Source organism: Bos mutus, chromosome 4 (genome assembly GCF_027580195.1).
Source record: "Bos mutus isolate GX-2022 chromosome 4, NWIPB_WYAK_1.1, whole genome shotgun sequence".
NCBI lineage: Eukaryota > Metazoa > Chordata > Mammalia > Artiodactyla > Bovidae > Bos > Bos mutus.
Window position 1 is genome coordinate 41,845,271 of NC_091620.1, and position 17,392 is coordinate 41,862,662.

Here is a 17,392-nt window from a genome sequence, read left to right on the forward strand (position 1 = left end):
AAGGGCGTGTATTTCTCACGTCTAAAAGAACCATATTTTGTGATGTCCACAATTCTTTGAGCTAATGTTGCTGTTTGTAAGACCACTGGGTCCAGGGAAACCATAATTGGTACAGAAATTTACATGGCAGCTGGTAAAGAATCCACCTGCCAATGTAGGAGACGCAAGATGCGATCCCTGGGTCGGGAAGATCTCCTGGAGAAGGAAATGGCAACTCGCTCCAGTATTCTTGCCTGGAAAATTCCATGGACAGAGGAGCCTGGTGGGCTACAGTCCATGGGGCCACAGAGAGTCAGACACAACTGAGCAACTGAGCACACATCATTAATGATTAAAGGAATGCAAAGCAAAACCACATTGAAATATCTCCTCAAACCCATGAAGATAGCCACTGTTAAAAAAACGAAACGAAACTGGGACTTGCCTTTTGGTCCAGTAGTTAAGACTCCAAGCTTCTATGCAGGGGGCACAGGTTTGATCCCTGACAAGGGAACTAAGATCCCACATGCCACACAGTATGGCCAAAACAAAGCAAAACAACAACAACAACAACAACAACAACAGTGAGAGTGTGGAGAAACTAATTAGAGCCCTGTGCCCTATTGGTGGGAATATAATATGGTTCAGCCACTCTGGAAAACTGTATGGAGGTTTCTGAAAAATTTATAAATAGAATTACCGTATGATCCAGCAATCCCAGTTCTGGGTATATACTGAAAAGACTAAAGAATTTGGAAGAGATATTTGCACACTCTGGTTCATAGCACATTATTCACAATAACCAAGAAGTGGAAACAACTCAGATGTCCACTGATGAATGAATGGATAAAGAAAATGTGGTGAATATATACAATGGAATATTATTCAGCCTTAAGAAAGAAGTGAATCTTGTCACAAGCTGCAACATGGAAGAATCTTGAGAATATTATGGTAAATAATATAAGCTAGTCACAAAGAGATTATATGAAGTATCTAGAATAGTTAAATTCGCAGAAACAGAAAATAAAAGGATGGCTGCTAGGGAGTGGTGTGGAGGAGTAGAGGGAGTTATTTTAGTTGGGTACAAAGTTTCAGTTTTGCAAAGTGAAAAAGTTCTAAAGATCTTTTGTACAACAGTGTCCTTATAGTTACTACTACTGGACTATAGACTGAAAATTGGTTAATAGGGTAAATTTTATATTATACGTTTTACTACAGTTTTTTTAAAAACCAAATAAATTTGGAAGAATCAGAGCAATCAAAATTGAAGAGAGGATTTGACCTCAAGTGGAATGTTGATGCACAATAATTAGAAAGCCCCAAATGCAACATCATTAATTTAACAATTTGGGCAAGTCAAAATACGTATCAAATAATAGTCAAAAGTTCAGATCTTTTGTAAACCTCATTTTACAGAAATACATAAAAAAAATTATTTTGTACAGAAGTGTTCATGCCAACATTTTAAGAGCAAAAATTGGCATGCAAATTCAGTATTCAAAAGAGAATGGTTAATGATTAATTATGGTATTTTCATCTGATGAATACTATTTAGGCTCAGTCATAGATTCTTACTGTCATAAAAAAGGTACATGATACATGACTAAATACAGAACAGGTTACAGAACTACATGTAGTATCACCTTAAAACAAATACAGATGTGTGGACAATTTGTTTTGATAGTGGTTATTTCTTGGTAGTGGTATTTTGGATGATTTTATTTACTTTCTATTTTTCTTTATTTTTCATGTTTCTTTATTTTTCATGTTTCATGAGCATAATTTGTTTTAGTAATATGAAATAATACATTTTTTAAAATTGTTAAGAAGGTGCTAAATTGTATATACAGTATAGCCCCCCAAAACAAAAACAAATTTTAAAAAGTTACACATAATTTGGACAAATCACTAGAGAAATTTAAATATTTAATGTAAAGAAAAAAATTAAGATTATTAAAAGCTCTCTATAGAAAAAGAAAATAAATTTATGTTGTACTGCTTCTGCTGGTAGGGGGTAGAATTATAGAGATGGAGATCTCATATTCATACAAGGAAGAGTTTTCTAAGAATCATAACTGTTCCAACATATTTACCCAGGATGCCATAGAAAATAGTTTCAGCATTGGGTATCATATAGTTGACTACTGCTTGGTTAAGGGTACTGTTTGCATTTTGAATATCACAAATAGAATGGAAAATCATATTTTTGTTTTCATGGGCACACATAAAATGAATCTCTAGCCCCATCTGTTACCTCACCAATCAGAGGGGATAGCTTGCCAAATCTGACATATTTAAGTAACAAGTGAGATGAGCTTTTCTAGCACTTGTGTCGGTGGTTAAAGTAGTTACAAATCACGAACCCTATGACACAAGAATTTCTGAGAAGTACGTTTTATTTCTTCTACAAAAGGAGCTCTGAACAGGCTAACACCAAAGCCACTGAAGAAATTGAATAATAAATCTGGTGCTCATCTGATTATCTGAGTTTTTGTAATTTGAGATAGAATTTCCTTGTGACAAATTCAGAGATTTTAAGTGCAGAGTTAAATGAATTTGGACAGAGTATATACCCATGCAATGATTACTCCAGTCAAGATACAGAACATTTTTATTATTCCAGAAAGTTCCCTAGTGCCCATGTCCTCTCGGTCATATATACCCACAGTAACATAGATGATCTACTACCAAACTGCCTTTCCGATTATCTCTCAGCTAGGATCTGAGATCTTTCCTGTATTGCTTAAACATCAGTGTCAACATCATGTCACATATAAGGGAGGGGGAAAAAAACCAAATGAAACAAAAGGCAACAATGATTAACTGGTAGCATTCTGAGTGGTTTCATTTTTTTCTTTATGCTCTTTCACGTGTTCTCAATTTTCTACAATGACCTGATTTTACATTTATACTTTAAAACTAAAAATAATTTTGTTTCTACCGTATGATCACAATCATGAAAAATAATTCACAGCAGAATGACAAAAGGGAAATAAACCAATATCTTAGTAGTGGTTCTTTCTGGTAAATAGGATCTTGATATTTTTACTTCTCATTTTCCTCCCAAATTTAAAAACACTTATTATTTCTAAGATAGACAACACACCCTGTTTTGAAAGATGAGGCCAAAATGGTTCTTGAGAATTTCATAAATTACTAGTTGTTTTAGAAAGCTGCTGAAATACATGTGAGAAAATGAATGAGTGAGACTTCAAGGCCATGAATTGCAAGCTGCCCTTTCATTTTCTCCTAAGAAGTTCTTATTTCATAATCCATGACTCTTTCTGGCTTGCTCTCATATTTTTGTTGCTGTAACTATTTGTTTTGTTGAAGATTATTTGAAATAATGACAGACTTCCAGAAGAGTAGTAAATATAATACAGTACAGAGAACTACTTTTTCTTGAATTATATAAGAGTAAGTTGCCCAGCTGATCCCCTAATTATTTCATGTGTATATCCTACAAATAACACAGTTGATGATAACTGCCTTTTTCACTCCATTCTTGTCATGACAGGGAAAGTCTTGCATGAGGAGCATGTTGAACTCTTGATGGAGGAGTTTGCATTCCTGAAGAAAGAAGTGGTGGGGAAGGACCTGCTGAAAGGGTCTCTCCTCTTCACAGGTCAGTCCTTGGTGGGATCACAGGTCATGAGTCCCTGGTGAGGCAGGGTGGGGTGAGGTGGGGATGCTGAGTTCTTTCCTTGCTCACTAGGATGTGAGCTTGGATTCATTTCTGCCAAAGAGTCTCTGCAGGCTGATTTAATTTTCCCAAATAGCCACAGACAATAAAAATATCTGTTTTGCTTCTTTTCTCAAATGAGATTTGATTGCTTGGTGGGCCTTGGGTAAAATATGTGTTAGAAATCTGAAGCACATTTATACTTTTGGCCCAGTCGATTAGGCAGAAGCTTCTCTCATGAAATCCTGACAAATTGGATATTATGTTCTACAGGTTAAAAGTGAAAGCTCTTTTTTAAAAAGGACTGAGAAAAAGGTTCCTTGGAGAAGAGAATATTTTTATACTTATCTATGCAGCAAATAGAATATGCATAGCCCCTTCCTTCCTCCAACAAGTTATCAGAACATTAGCTGCAGCCAGAATATCCGATCTACTATATATTCAGCCGTTTATGTTGGTCTTTCTGGGAGCACCTCCATTAGCAGGAGAAAATGAACAACCTGGAGCTTCCAGCTCTGCAGTCTCCTCTGGGCGGACTCCTTGTCTGTCTGTACCCTAAGGCATTAGCAGTAGGAAATGAACAAGCTGGAGCCTCCAGCTCTGCACCCTAAAGCATCTGGGCCACCTTTCCCGAGGACTTGCATTACAGGAAGGAAAGTGTGACATTGTTAAGTGGGAAAACCATTCATCTCTTCACGAGTTTCCAGAAAATACAGTGGAATCTCATTTCAGAATCCATCTTCATCCTTTATTTTATTCCTTTTTGTATGTTTTAAACTCTTTATTTTATATTGGAGTATAGCCATTTAACAATGTGTGATAGTTTCAGCGGGACAGCAAAGGAACTCAGTCATACATACACATGTATCCATTCTCCCCCAAACTCCCCTCCCATCCAGGCTGCCATAACATTGAGCGAGTCCCCAGTGCTGTACAGTAGGACTTTGTTGGTTATCCATTTTAAATACAGCAGAGTGTACATGTTGATCCCAAACACCCTAACTATCTCATCCCTGCTCTCTTCCCCAGTGTAGAAGTTCATTCTCCAAGGCTGTGATCCATCTTCATCCTTTAAAATGACCGTCTAATGAGCTTTGTGGCAACAAATAATAACCATTAATCTGCACAAGGAATTGTGCTAAGTATGTGACATGCATTATTTCATGTTAATTCATAGGATAATCCCATAAAGTGGGTATTCATTACCCCTGTCATACAGATTTTTTTTAATGAAGCTCAGAGGTGGGTAGCTTCACAAAGTTGACCCAACAGTTATGACTCAGGCTCAGACTTGTGACGGCTGCTCAGTCCTCTGCAAAGAGCAGGAGCAGACAGTGACCAGCCCAGAGGGAGCTGTGATTCCTGTGTAAGTTTGACACTTAGGTCCTAGTGATTTCAAACCATGTAGTCTATGAAACTTACAGTCTTGGTTTGCTATTATTTACCTTTTGATTTGCTTGTGATCTTCTTTAGAACATACTCATGATTATGAGTTGTTTTAAGTCAGGATCAAGTTACAAGAAATCTGTGGTTTAAAAATCAGTGTAACAGATATGATATCTTATAAATTGAAGTTATGTTTAAAATTTAGACTGGGAACAGAGGGGAGCGACATCTTGACCAGGTTTCTCACCCAGATCCTCTTTGGAATGTACTGTTGTACCTGAGATGATAGATATTGAAGTCTAAGAAAATACCACTGTATCAATTTTCTTGATGTAGTCTATAGGTATTACTGTTTTCTTCACAGCTATCACGATTCTTTCGCCCTCTTATAATTTACACAGCTATATATTTATAGGAACATAGGCTTGCAGGACTAAAATATGTTAATTCTTCTTTTACTTCAAGTTACTAAGAGAATATATATGTATATGTGTGTACCACATATATATGTGTGTGTGTGTATATATGTATATACACGCATACACATGCAACATATATACATTAGAAGCCTGAAACATTTTTATTTCCCTGTGAGCCAGATAACCTGCAATTTCCAATGAAATATTTTATTTTACCAGCAAACTGAATTTCAGAAATAGGAGCAAAGGGAGACATTTTTCTGAAAGTCTCCATGAGAATCATCTCGCATACCTCCACTAGGAGGCAAGGTTGTGTGTTCTGATCCCCAGCCACATCTGTTGGCTCCCTGTCACCCCCCAATTGTCAGCCTTTCCCCTCCAGTCCCTGCCTTGTCTGTGATTCCCCACAGCTGCCCCATTGGAAGAAGAGCGGTTTGGCTTCCCTGCGTTCAGCGGCATCTCTCGCCTGACCTGGCTGGTCTCCCTCTTCGGGGAGCTTTCTCTCGTATCTGCCACTTTGGAAGAGCGAAAGGAAGACCAGTATATGAAGATGACCGTGTGCTTGGAGACAGAGAACAAAAGGTAGGTCAGGAAAAGCTGTGAGGAGGGGGCAATATAAGGACATCCTTTTGTGTTCATGAGGGAGAATTTGGGGAGACCCAGGGACCTAGACCCCCACCCCCGACTCCAGAAGAGTCATCTGCTTCTGCAGTGGGACAGGTGCTGGAATCTCACTTATGTTGCTTCACGCCTTCCTCCTAGTCGCCCCATAAGGTTAAGAGAAGCATACAGATCTGATACGTTAGATATGTTTAGATCAGAAGAGCCCCCGAATGGCTCACAATTTAACAATCTGGAAGTCAGAAGACCTTACAGAGGAGGAACACTCAAGTAATGAAGATGCCCCCCGGGAGCTCCCTTGGACTTGAGGGATCCAATTCTAATTTTCCCTATGGGAGCCCTGGAGAAGGAAATGGCAACCCACTCCAGTATTCTTGCCTGGAGAATTTCATGGACAGAGGAGCCTGGTGGGCTACAGTCCTTGGGGTCGCAAAGAGTCAGACATGACTGAGTGACTCAGACACAACACACAGATATGAGCGGGTTGCCTAAGCCACACAGTGAACAATATCAGATATAGGAGCAGAAGTCCAGTTACATCTGTGACCTGCATTCATTCCAGCATTTTATTGTGAAAGTTGCAGGCACTGGTGAAGTTGAAAGAACTCTGCAGTGAGCATCTACACAGCTACCACCTAGATCTTGCCATTAATATTGTACTCAGCTTGCCTGTATCATGCCCAGCTCTTTATCAGCTTTATCACATCATACTGTTGTAATGTTCCCCAAATACTGATTCTTTATCCTCCATACCAAGTCTTTTTTTTTTAAAAATGTTCAAGAGACTTTAAAATAGTACAAAGATGTTCAGGTTGACTATAAGATCATACTGAGGTGGTGTCTGTTGGTTCCTCCATTGCTAAAGCCTCCATTTGATCCTGGTTCATTACACACCCTGATAATTCTTCCATTTGGGGAGTAGTGATACTCTTTGATTCCCAGCATCTTCCATAAACACCCGCACATCCATAAATGACAGAAAACACAACGCCAGAAATAATCACTAAATGTTTGCAGATTTTACTTGAATATCCTTAATGTGTTGTTTTTCAAAACCAAGTCCTCTTGGTCCATTTGGGAAACCAACATCATGATGGGTCCCATCTGGTACGAAATGCAGCTCTTTCACCAGCAAACCACCCTTCAAGATAAAAAGCTTCATAACGAGTCTTTAAAACATTAGGAGCCTCTGCGAGTTGTTTGCAGACACAATTCCTTAAGTTAGAGCCGCCTTCCAACAACATAGTGGAACAGAGCAGAGCTGCAGCAGGGGATGAGGAGGTGGGGAGGCATAGCCTTGAAAGGTCACAGTAAAAGGACCAGTGAGACCAGGGTCATTGCCTGAAGCCCTGTTGCACAAAGTGCTAGTATTTGCTAACGTTTACTGAGTTCTCGCCAATGTGCCAGGGCCTAGCACTTTTACAAGAATTTTCTCATAATGTTTATACCAACTGTCTGGAATGGGCATTATTATGATCACCTGGGAAATTATGATCACCCGAGGCTCAGAGAGGTTAAGAAGCTCGCCAAGGGCACACAGCTAATAAATGATTATGTGAGAATCATGCTCAAGCAGCCTGTCTGCAGTCCTCGAATGATCACGCCTTCTCCTCCACAATGCACAGGAAGGGCACAAAAAAGGAATATCATCAGGCCTTATCTTTACCTCATCCTTACCTATCAGTGAAGTAGGTATCATTAGCCTCAGGCCCCAGATCATCCAGGAAAACCCAGTGCAACTCACTTCCAAGCCTGTGTTCTTTCCATTGTACTAGCAGTTTTCAAACTTTGTAAAAATAAGCATTCAAATGCTTTTTCAACCCAAACCTCTATAGAAGAAGTGCATGTTTCAGTCCTCTTGTTGAAGCTGGTTGGTAGGACTGGGATCAGAGCCAGGTGCACCCCCCACCCCCTCGTCCTGTTAGAACACTGTTGGAAATTGCCTCCTCTGCTGTGCTTGAGACACGTGCTGACTAGAGGAATGTGGCTGTGGGTGTACACCTTCCTATGGAAGGTGAGAAGTAAGAAGCATTTTGCAGGTAGTCAGAGCTCAGGCTGGTGAATGCAGATATTTGCAACCGGAGGTTCCCAGAGAGGACCAGAGGAGCCATCTGAGTCCAAGCTTGTGGTTTGGGTCGGGATGCCTAGAGCTAAGAGCTGTCCAAGCCCAGAACATGGATGGACCCAGGGCCACCTTTAGCTCCACTCTAATTGACAGTAAGGTCCCAACAGCTGATGTCCTCACTTTTAAATATGTGTACAGGGAGACTCCCCCTGATGGTTCGCAGTTAAGACTCCCTGCTTCCAATGCAGGGGGTGGAGGTTCAATCCCTGGTCAGGGAACTAAGATCCATATGCTGCATGGTGCAGCCAAAATTATACACACACACACACACACACAAATATGAACAGGAAACAGCATAACCAAGTTTTGAGCAGGTGGGACCACAAAAGGAGGAAGTTTCTCTGTCCACATCTCTCGTGATGTTTCCCTGCATGTGTGGGTGTTGGCATGGTTCCCCCTTTATGTACTTCACATATTTTTCTCTTAAACATTTTACTCAGTCTCTAGTGTAGGTCTCGGTAAGCTGAAGGGAGGGTTCGTTTACCCTGAGCTTCCTGCAGCACTCAAAACAATCAAGTGATCCTTTTGGGCCCCTTTCTTGCAACCTCACACCTTATATCTGGTTGTTTTTTTTTTTTTTTGGCCATGCCACACAACATGTAGGATTTTAGTTCCCTGAGTTTCCCAACCAGGGGTCGAACCCATGTCCCCTGCATTGGAAGTACAGAGTCTTAACCCCTGGGCCACCAGGGAAGTCCCCCCATACCTATATATTTAGCTTTATTATGTCCCATCCCTCTAGAGGCAGAGAACAAACAGAAGGAGGTTCCGCTTTGTCCTTAGCAACACTGGTCTAAACTGCCCATCTTGGCCTGCCTGACTGCAGCCTGGGGGGAGGGGGAAGGAATCCGAGGAATGGTAATGGGAGACAAGACCCTGATGCTGTCTCAGGATTGAACCCTTTCCCTGTTCATATCACAGCCGTCCAACCAGATTGCCTTGTCCTTGACCCTGACTCAACCCTGTAGGAGAAGTAAGGACGGGAAGGCAAAGAGAAGTAGCCAAAGCAAGTCCTCTTAAGACTTCCTGAAACTTTGTTCCCAGAAGAAGGAAGGAAAACTTATTTGTATATGTGTGAAAAGTTTGAATGCAGGCTATCCATATTAAATTAAAATTGGAAAGAACTTGAATATTTGACAATAATAAAATAGTAAATGAATTATATAATCAGTTGTCCATGATATGCAGATGAAAATAATCATCACAGCAGTATCTGCAGGATGATATTTTTAAATAAACATAGTCAAAAATTAGTTATACCTTAGGGTTTATATGCCACATACATATAGACAAATACTTGAAAGTGTTGTCTCAAACTGAAAAGGTTTTTATTTAGGCGAAAGAATTATGGATTTTTTTTCTTTTTCTTGTAAAAGTCTTTAAATCAATGCTGTATTGTTTTTAGAATACTTTTTAAAGCAGATTTTGTATTTTTGCTGTCATATTATTCAGTGAAGCTTCTTTAGATCAAAGGCCTAATTAGGCTTCTCTGTTTCTGATTAAGCAGGTAACATAGTTATTATCTACTATAAAGACAGAAGAGAGAAACCCAGAGAAAGGAGAAACTTTAGGGAAGTGGGGTCTGTCCCATTAGGACTGGAGATTTTTGTGAGTGCTGACCTTGGCCTTGACCTGGGGGGCACATGTGAAATGGAAGCAGATGCTTTGCGAGCAGGCAGAAAGTATCTAGTCTTTTCTGGCATGTGCGGGGGATCACAGACCTCTTTGAAAATGGGATGAAAGCACTCTAAGAATTCTTTCCCATAAAAATGCACATACACTTGGAAACAACAGTTTGCTCCAGAACCTCAGGTCTGCATCCTCAGGGCTCCCTAGGGTAGAGAGTCCTGAATAATGAACTGATATTCACACCAAAATCATTGCACAGATTCCCCTGCCTTGTGGCAAAACTAAACAAAAGGACCGTTGGTCAGTAGAGTTGCCAACAGTCACCGTGGCCTCTGGGAGGCTGGTGGAGGTCGGGATGCAGCAGCTGCAGGAGAGATGGGCACACAGGAGGATCTAGTAGGGGTGCTCAGGTGCCAGCAAGCATCCGTGTGCCCTCAGTGAAATTAACACTGTGCCTCTCGCCTCCGCAGCCCGCTGACCTGGATTGAAGAGAAAGCACCTGGCCTAAAGCGAAACAGACGCTTAAGCTTCCATTTCAGATCTGGGTCCCTAGAGAATATGCCCAACGTAGGCATCAATAAGAATATTTTCCTGAAAGATCAGAATATATTTGTCCAGAAACTCCTGGGCCAGTTCTCGGAAGAGGAGTTGGCTGCCGAGAAGAAACGCATCCTGCACTGCCTGTGGCTCGCAGGAGAGATCCAGAAACACTGCTGCTCAAAGCAGTGAGGGGAACGGGCAGTGCTGCTCTGCTCAGCAAAACCAGAGCCTGATCTTTATCGAGAGTTGACCTTTCTCTCTATTCTTACCATTAAACATGTCTTGGGTAAACAGGATTTGCTTATTGTCACCAGCTATGTTGGGGCCCCCAGTGGGGGCTCCCACAGGAATGGAAAAGACAGCCAACCTTGGCTGAGCAGTGCTAAATGCTTTAAGATGCCTGGTTCCACTCAGGCTTCCCAATGGCCCTGCCAGATGAGTGTTATCAAATATGTTTTTCTTAGTATCTTCGAAAACCTTATTTGAAGTCACCCAGATAGTAAACGGCAGAACCAGCCTTTAAACCCCACTCATACGCTAAATCACCAAGAAACAGTGCCTTGAACCCTCTTCCCTGCCTTGGAAAAGTCTTAGTCACTCAGTCGTGTCTGACTCTTTGAGACCCCATCGACTGTAGCCCACCAGGCTCCTCTATTCATGGAATTTTCCAGGCAAGATCACTGAAGTGGGTTGCCATGCTCTCCTCCAGGGGATCTTCCTGACCCAGGGATCAAACCCAGGTATCCTGCATTGCAGGCAGATTCTTTACCATCTGAGCCACCAGGAAAGCCTTCTTTCCACCCATGCGCCCCCCACCCCTGCCCTGCCAAACTGGGTGATCATGCCTAGTGCTGGGGATCCCAAAAATGAGTAAGATGTAGCCATTGCCTTCAAAAACTCAATGTCCAGAGGGAAGCAAGTCACATAAACTAGTCATTGCTGGAGGTCCAGAGTGCTCCTGGCCATCTGGAGAAGGGTTCGGGGAAGATGTCCATGCCAGGTCCTGATGATGAAGAGATCAACCGTGTGAAGGTCAGAGGAGGGCATTGTGGCTGGGAGCAGGGTGAACAGAAGGGAGTGAGGAACAACCTAGCCAGTGCCCTGGGGCACTGGGTCTGGAAGTGGGAGTCCCAGGGAGGGAGATCTGATGGTGGGGGCCCTGTAGACCAGGTGAAGGGCTGGGGAGTTATTAAGCTGTGCAGAGGCACCAAACGGTGTTACTTAAAGCAGGGGGGCAAGGGTGTGCATGGTTAGGTTTCTGGTTTAGGTAGAGAACTAGGAAGGCTGCCTGGAGAGGAGACTGGAGACCCAGGAGGTGGCGGCCAGGGGAGCCACGTGTGTTTGTAGCTGCAGCCCTTGGCTCCTCTGGACTCATGTCCAGTTCTGTCTGCTGACCTTGAGGCAGAGTGGAGTCCCAGGAAGCTGCTCTTTCGTTTCACTGGTGGCCCTGTTGCATCTTCTAAGTTGGTGTTAGAGTCTTGCTTCCGTCAATGTCTCTCTCAGTTTGTTCCTGCTCCCTACTTGCCTTTGTGAGCTTTAACTATTTTGTAATCTGTGAGATGGAGGCAAACTCCATTTTCTACCTCTGTTTCTATCACTCCATCACCTTAGTTGGTAAAGCAGGCAAATATATTAAATCTGAAAAAAAATCCTTTAAGGTTATTCTTTCATTTGCCACATAAAATAATTTGTAATAAATATTGGCCCACTGGTTCTCTTGTTTTATTATCAAATGTTGCTCAAGGCCAGGAAATACGGTATCTGTTTTTGTATGCTCAGCTGCATCTAGCATGAGGTAAGTGTTACAGATTCAATGACCAAAATACAGTGCTGTAGTCTCTCCCATTTGGGCTTCTTAACTCGACTGTTTCAAAATATCGGCCCTATTTGATACTGGCAGTAGGGTGGGTATCAAAGAAAACCAGAGCTGGACAGTAAAGTGGTATAAGAAGATTTTATTCAGGACAGTTGCAAAAGGGGAAGAGAGACCTCAGTACAGAATAGGACTCAATTCTGCACAGAGTGTGGGTAAGTGGGGATTTATAGCCATGAGCAGGTCAGTGGATGAAAAATCACTGAGAGGAAACATCAGGTGTGGGGGGGTTTTCGACTACTCTGACTTGAGATGATTCTTGCCGAAGGCAGGCTGGCAAGATCAGATATGAAGGGTGAAGGATGAGGAATCTGATCAGCTATTGAGGAATTTACTAGGATTCTTGCTAAAACCGGGCAATGAAAAGACAGATGGGGAAGCCAGAAGGTTGAGGTCTAGTTGAGCAGAGGGTTCAGAGCAGCCTTACTAAACCTGGTCTAGAAAACAGTCTTTGTCATGGGCTATGTGATTACTAATTGATATTGATAACCACTGACCTCCAGCTAGTTTTGTGTTTGGTCAAGAGATCCAAAATGAAAACATTCATTCATTGTACTAACTGGAAGGAACTGCAGAGGGAGAAGGAAGAGGAGACAGGAGAAAACAGGAGAGAGAGAAGACAGAGCAGCGGTCTTACTCCTCTGTTTACAGCTGCCCTCGCCTTCTGGGGCATCCAGAACCATCCTGGTTTCCCGCCCCACCGTGGCCGCTCCCCACTGACACCTTTCCCAAATACTCCTTTCTCCGAAGTCTGCACTCAACCCTCCAATCACAGGTCCTCACAGAAGAAGCCATAAGTAGAATCTGAAAAATAGGACAGGGACTTCCTTGGTGGTCCAGTGGCTAGGACTTCATGCTCCCAAGACAGGGGGCCTGGGTTCGATCCCTGAGCAGGGAACTAGATCCCACATGTGGTAACTAAAAGTTCTTGTGTGCCACAACTAAGATCTGGCACAGCCAAATAAATATTTAAAAAAAAAAAATAAAAGCTTGTGTAGGGAGAAGATTTTCTAAGTGAGAAGTCAGGCAGTGCTTCCCAAAAGAATATGCTGAATCCTGGAGGTTGAGAAGGACTCACCGCAGGCACAGGCAAGCAAGGGAGAGCAGGACATTCCAGGCAGAAGGAAGAACATGTGCAAAACCTGTGTCCAGCCAGGCCTGAGGCCAGCACTGCCCTGGACGGAATAGGTTCAGATATCTGAAGTTCCTTTTGTTAATTCCAAGTGGCTTTAAGCCTAGCTTTTCTTTCTTTTTTTTTTTTAAGTTGTGAGATGAGAATGATCTGCTAACATTGGAAAGTCTCTTTGGCTGACATTTAACCATATGAATTATTATTGACTAAGCAAGCAAGATGCCGCAGGCCTGTGCTAAGAGTTTTACCTCCCCCAGTTCACTTACTCGTCATCATTTCCACACAAGGACTTTTCATTCAACTTTTTTAACAAATGATAAAACGGACTCAGAATTTAAGCCACATGGCCAGGTTCCCTCATCTAAGTCAGCAATGCACAGCCTGCAGGCCACATCTGGGATTGACTGAGTGTGTAAAGACTGGTTGGAACACAGTCACATTCGTTGATGTAGTGGGCACAGTTGCTTTCATGCTGCAACAACAGAGTCGAGTCATTGTGACAGTAGGTGTATGACCCATGAAATTGAAAATATTTACCGTCTGGCCCTTTATGGCAAAGATTTGCCGACTGCTGTTCTGGGTGAGGGAGCCCAGTGTTCAGCTCTAGGTCCCTCTGGCTGCACTTTTCTCTTCAGTCCCCACGTACCCACTCATGTCAAGGTAAAAGGTAAAGCCACTGTCATAAAGTCCAAACTACAGTCTGGAAATCAAGTGGGCAATTAGAACACATTTCCCGAAGTTCACTGTAACTTCCTGGTTCCAGTATGCGTCCAAGATTCATTCATTTGTATTTAGCTATGTTTGAGATGGCATTACTGACTCCATGGACATGAACTTGGGCCAACTCCGGGAGATGGTGGGGACAGGGAAGCCTGCTGTGCTGTATTCCATGGGGTCATGAAGAGTTGGCCACAACTTGGTGACTGAACAACAACAACGTTTGAGAGGTCTGCACTGTGTGAAGACTGCTGGTACTGGGCTCCGGGAAGATTGAAGTGATGAAGACTCAGCCTCTGGATGCTGACAGCTTACAAGGGAAGGGTTCATGCCAGCTTGAGAGTTTCATGTCCTAGGACAGGCAGCCTGAAGCCAAGGGACCCCAGAGGAGGGAACACTTGTGTGTGAGAGTTCTGGGAGGAAGCAGCATGGGGTTGAGCCCAATAACAAAGTAGAGAACAAGGAACGTTAGGGGAAAGTTAACCACGCAATTGATAGCACAGAAGAGCATGGCGGGAGACCAGGCCAAGAGGCCGGAAGGGGCTGAACCTGGAAGACTCCAGGGTGAGAGAGGGTGGAAGCTCAGGAGAGTGGCAGAAGGCTGGCTGCAGCCCCAGGTACTTCACTAAAGGGAGCTGCAACCTTGGTTTAAAAAAAAGGTCAATGTCTCTGGTGTTCTGTTTCCACATCTTAAGAGAAGGGATAGGAAACCAGATCATCTTCATTCCTTGCAGGAGGACTATGAGCAAGAAAATAACATGAGTCAAGCTGCATCTCAGGCTGATGAAACCGGAGGAGAAGGGGAGTGGGACCCATGTGTTCTCCCCAGGCAGGTGACTGAAAGAGAGTCTCTCGCCTGGGAGAGAAAGAAGCTTTCGATAACAGCGGAGTTATAGCAAAGAAACAGAAGCAATATATTGAACCATAACTAAGTATCTTCCATTAAAAAAAAAGTAAACCCCAAGAACTCTTTCCTGAGTCTTAATCAACAGAACTGACCTTCACAGAAAGGTAATTTGGGACATTTCTATGGAGATTAGAGGGGCCTCTAAAACAATGAGAACATCACCGACTTGATGGACATGAGTTTGAGCAAGCTCCAGGAGTTGGTGATGGATAAGGAAGCCTGGTGTGTTGCAGTCCATGGGGTCGCAAAGAGTTGGACACGACTGAGCTACTGAACTGAACGAGAAACAGTGGAGATCAGATGTCAAGAGGCTGCAACTAGGGCCCAGGAATGAGGTTAAAGCGTCTGCCTCCAATGTGGGAAACCCAGGTTCCATCCCTGGGTTGGGAAATTCCCCTGGAGAAGGAAATGGTAACCCACTCCAGTATTCTTGCCTGGAGAATCCCATGGATGGAGAAGCCTGGTAGGCTAAAGTCCATGGGGTCGCAAAGAGTCAGACATGACTGAGCAACTTCACTTTCACTTTCTTTATCTTAGGATCTGGAAAGTTTGGGCTCAACATGAGGTAGGAGGAAAACTTAGGCAAGAAGGCAGAGTCTCTGAGAAGAGGGCACAGCTACAGAAAAGCATGTCAGAAAGTGTATTCACTACCTAATCCTTGTACTTCCTTCCTGAACCTATGGCAGATTTCTTCACATGGATAAAAAAGCTCCCGTGGCAGTGGCCACCTGTACCCTGTATGGGAACTGCAGCCAGAGTCAAGAACCCTCTTAATGGTACTTTCTTTGTGAGGTAGTCAGTCCATATCTCATTCTTTCCACTTGGGGGCGTGAGAGATTTATCCAACCAATGCTAACCCACCTCTAGTCTGCAGCCTGCCTAGCTAAACTTGTTACTGTGCTGTCCTAGGGTGGAGGACTAGTTTTCAGCAGCTCACAGAGGAAGGGAGGATGCCACAGGTGTTGAAGATCTCCAGGGACCTTGGACTCCTGTTTATATCAGGGAACTTGACTCAGATTTCCAGGAGAAACTAAAACTTAAAACTGAGATGCTTGCCTGAATTACAAAGTGGGTAATCTCATCCTTGAAAAAAGGGAGTATAAAACAGTTCTATGAAGAAGCTATAGTTTCAAAGAAAGGACCAGGCTGAGCTGAGCTGAAAGCCCATAGGGAGCAAAGGACCGACCAGGAAGGGCAGCCCACCGCCAGCTGTGGTGCCCCCACCATAAAAGTGCCTTCAGAAGGAGGCTGTCAAGGTTGGAGGGAAGGGACAGGGGTTTGTCAGCCACTCAAGAACAGATTTCTTGGGCTAGCTACTTTGGATGTGGGAGAAGCTGGAATCCATCACAAATAATTAACAAAATGCTTGGCAAGGAGGGGGGATGGGTAGGTGGCCTGGTGAGAGAATGATGCCCAGGAAGAGAGGCAGGGAAGGCTGGCCTCTTCAGCTTGACAGTTGGGGGAAAAAGAGAAAGCCATGGGACTCCAGTGGCGAAATCTGCATTTACAGAAAGACAGTGCTGAACCCACTCTCTGCTTTTCTGTGTGCCAGGGAGAGAGGGGAGAAGAAAGACTGCAGGGCAGCTCCACTTGGCAGGCCTGCCTTGCGCATGTGTGCCCGGTCATATCCAGCTCTTTGCAACCTCATGGACTATAGCCTGCCAGGCTCCTCTGTCCATGGAATTCTCCAGGCAAGAACACTGGAGTGGGAAGTGGTGCTCATATTTAAATAGCTTGTCAAAATATTGAAATCGATGTGACATCCATGCAGGCTGAGGAGGATGAGTTGGTTTTTAAGTTCCAGAAATCAAAAGTATAAGCAGTTACATGATGAAAAACTTCCCTTCATTCCTGTCTGCATCTACCCATTTTCTCCCGTCTGCTGTCATGAAGGTGACAGATGTTGAGATTAGCCCCTACCATTTTAACCACCTAAAAGTGTATGGTTCCATGGGATGAAGTACATTTGCATTGTTGTGCAACCATCACCTTTATCCAGTTCCAAACCATCCGAAAAAGTAACTCTGTACCCATTAAGGAGACATCTTCAGTCCTCCCTTCCCTGTTTCCTGGTGTTGGGCTGCACTCCAAAGGCCTGCAAGCCTCATACCTGCCCAACCACAAGGCTGAAAAAAGAACCCAGAGACAGCAACAGACATCAGTGCCTTTTTGGACAGGGGACCTCACTCATCTGAAGCAAAGGGTCCTAAAGGAACTCCCTACCATGCACAGCCAGCGGCGGGTCAGACATGGCAATAATTTTCACTACCTGGAGAAGGAGACTGCCATTTATAGGGGGAATGAAATGGTTGGCTCATCAGTTACCATGGAAACCATTGGCTGGGACAAGGGGCAAGCACATAATCAGGCCCATAAAAGTTA

At 43.4% G+C, this 17,392-nt stretch overlaps 1 protein-coding gene across 1 annotated transcript in view; it reads left to right on the forward strand.

Moving 5' to 3' along the window:
* The window catches only part of BLVRA (biliverdin reductase A), a 52,848-nt gene extending 39,814 nt beyond the window's left edge, over positions 1–13,034 (forward strand). The window contains exons 6-8 of the mRNA XM_005899415.3: positions 3,497–3,604; positions 5,877–6,048; positions 10,312–13,034. Of these exons, the coding sequence (XP_005899477.1) occupies positions 3,497–3,604; positions 5,877–6,048; positions 10,312–10,570 (539 nt within the window). The 3' untranslated portion in view covers positions 10,571–13,034. The remainder of the gene's footprint in view (positions 1–3,496; positions 3,605–5,876; positions 6,049–10,311) is intronic.
* The last annotated feature ends 4,358 nt before the right edge of the window (positions 13,035–17,392 follow it).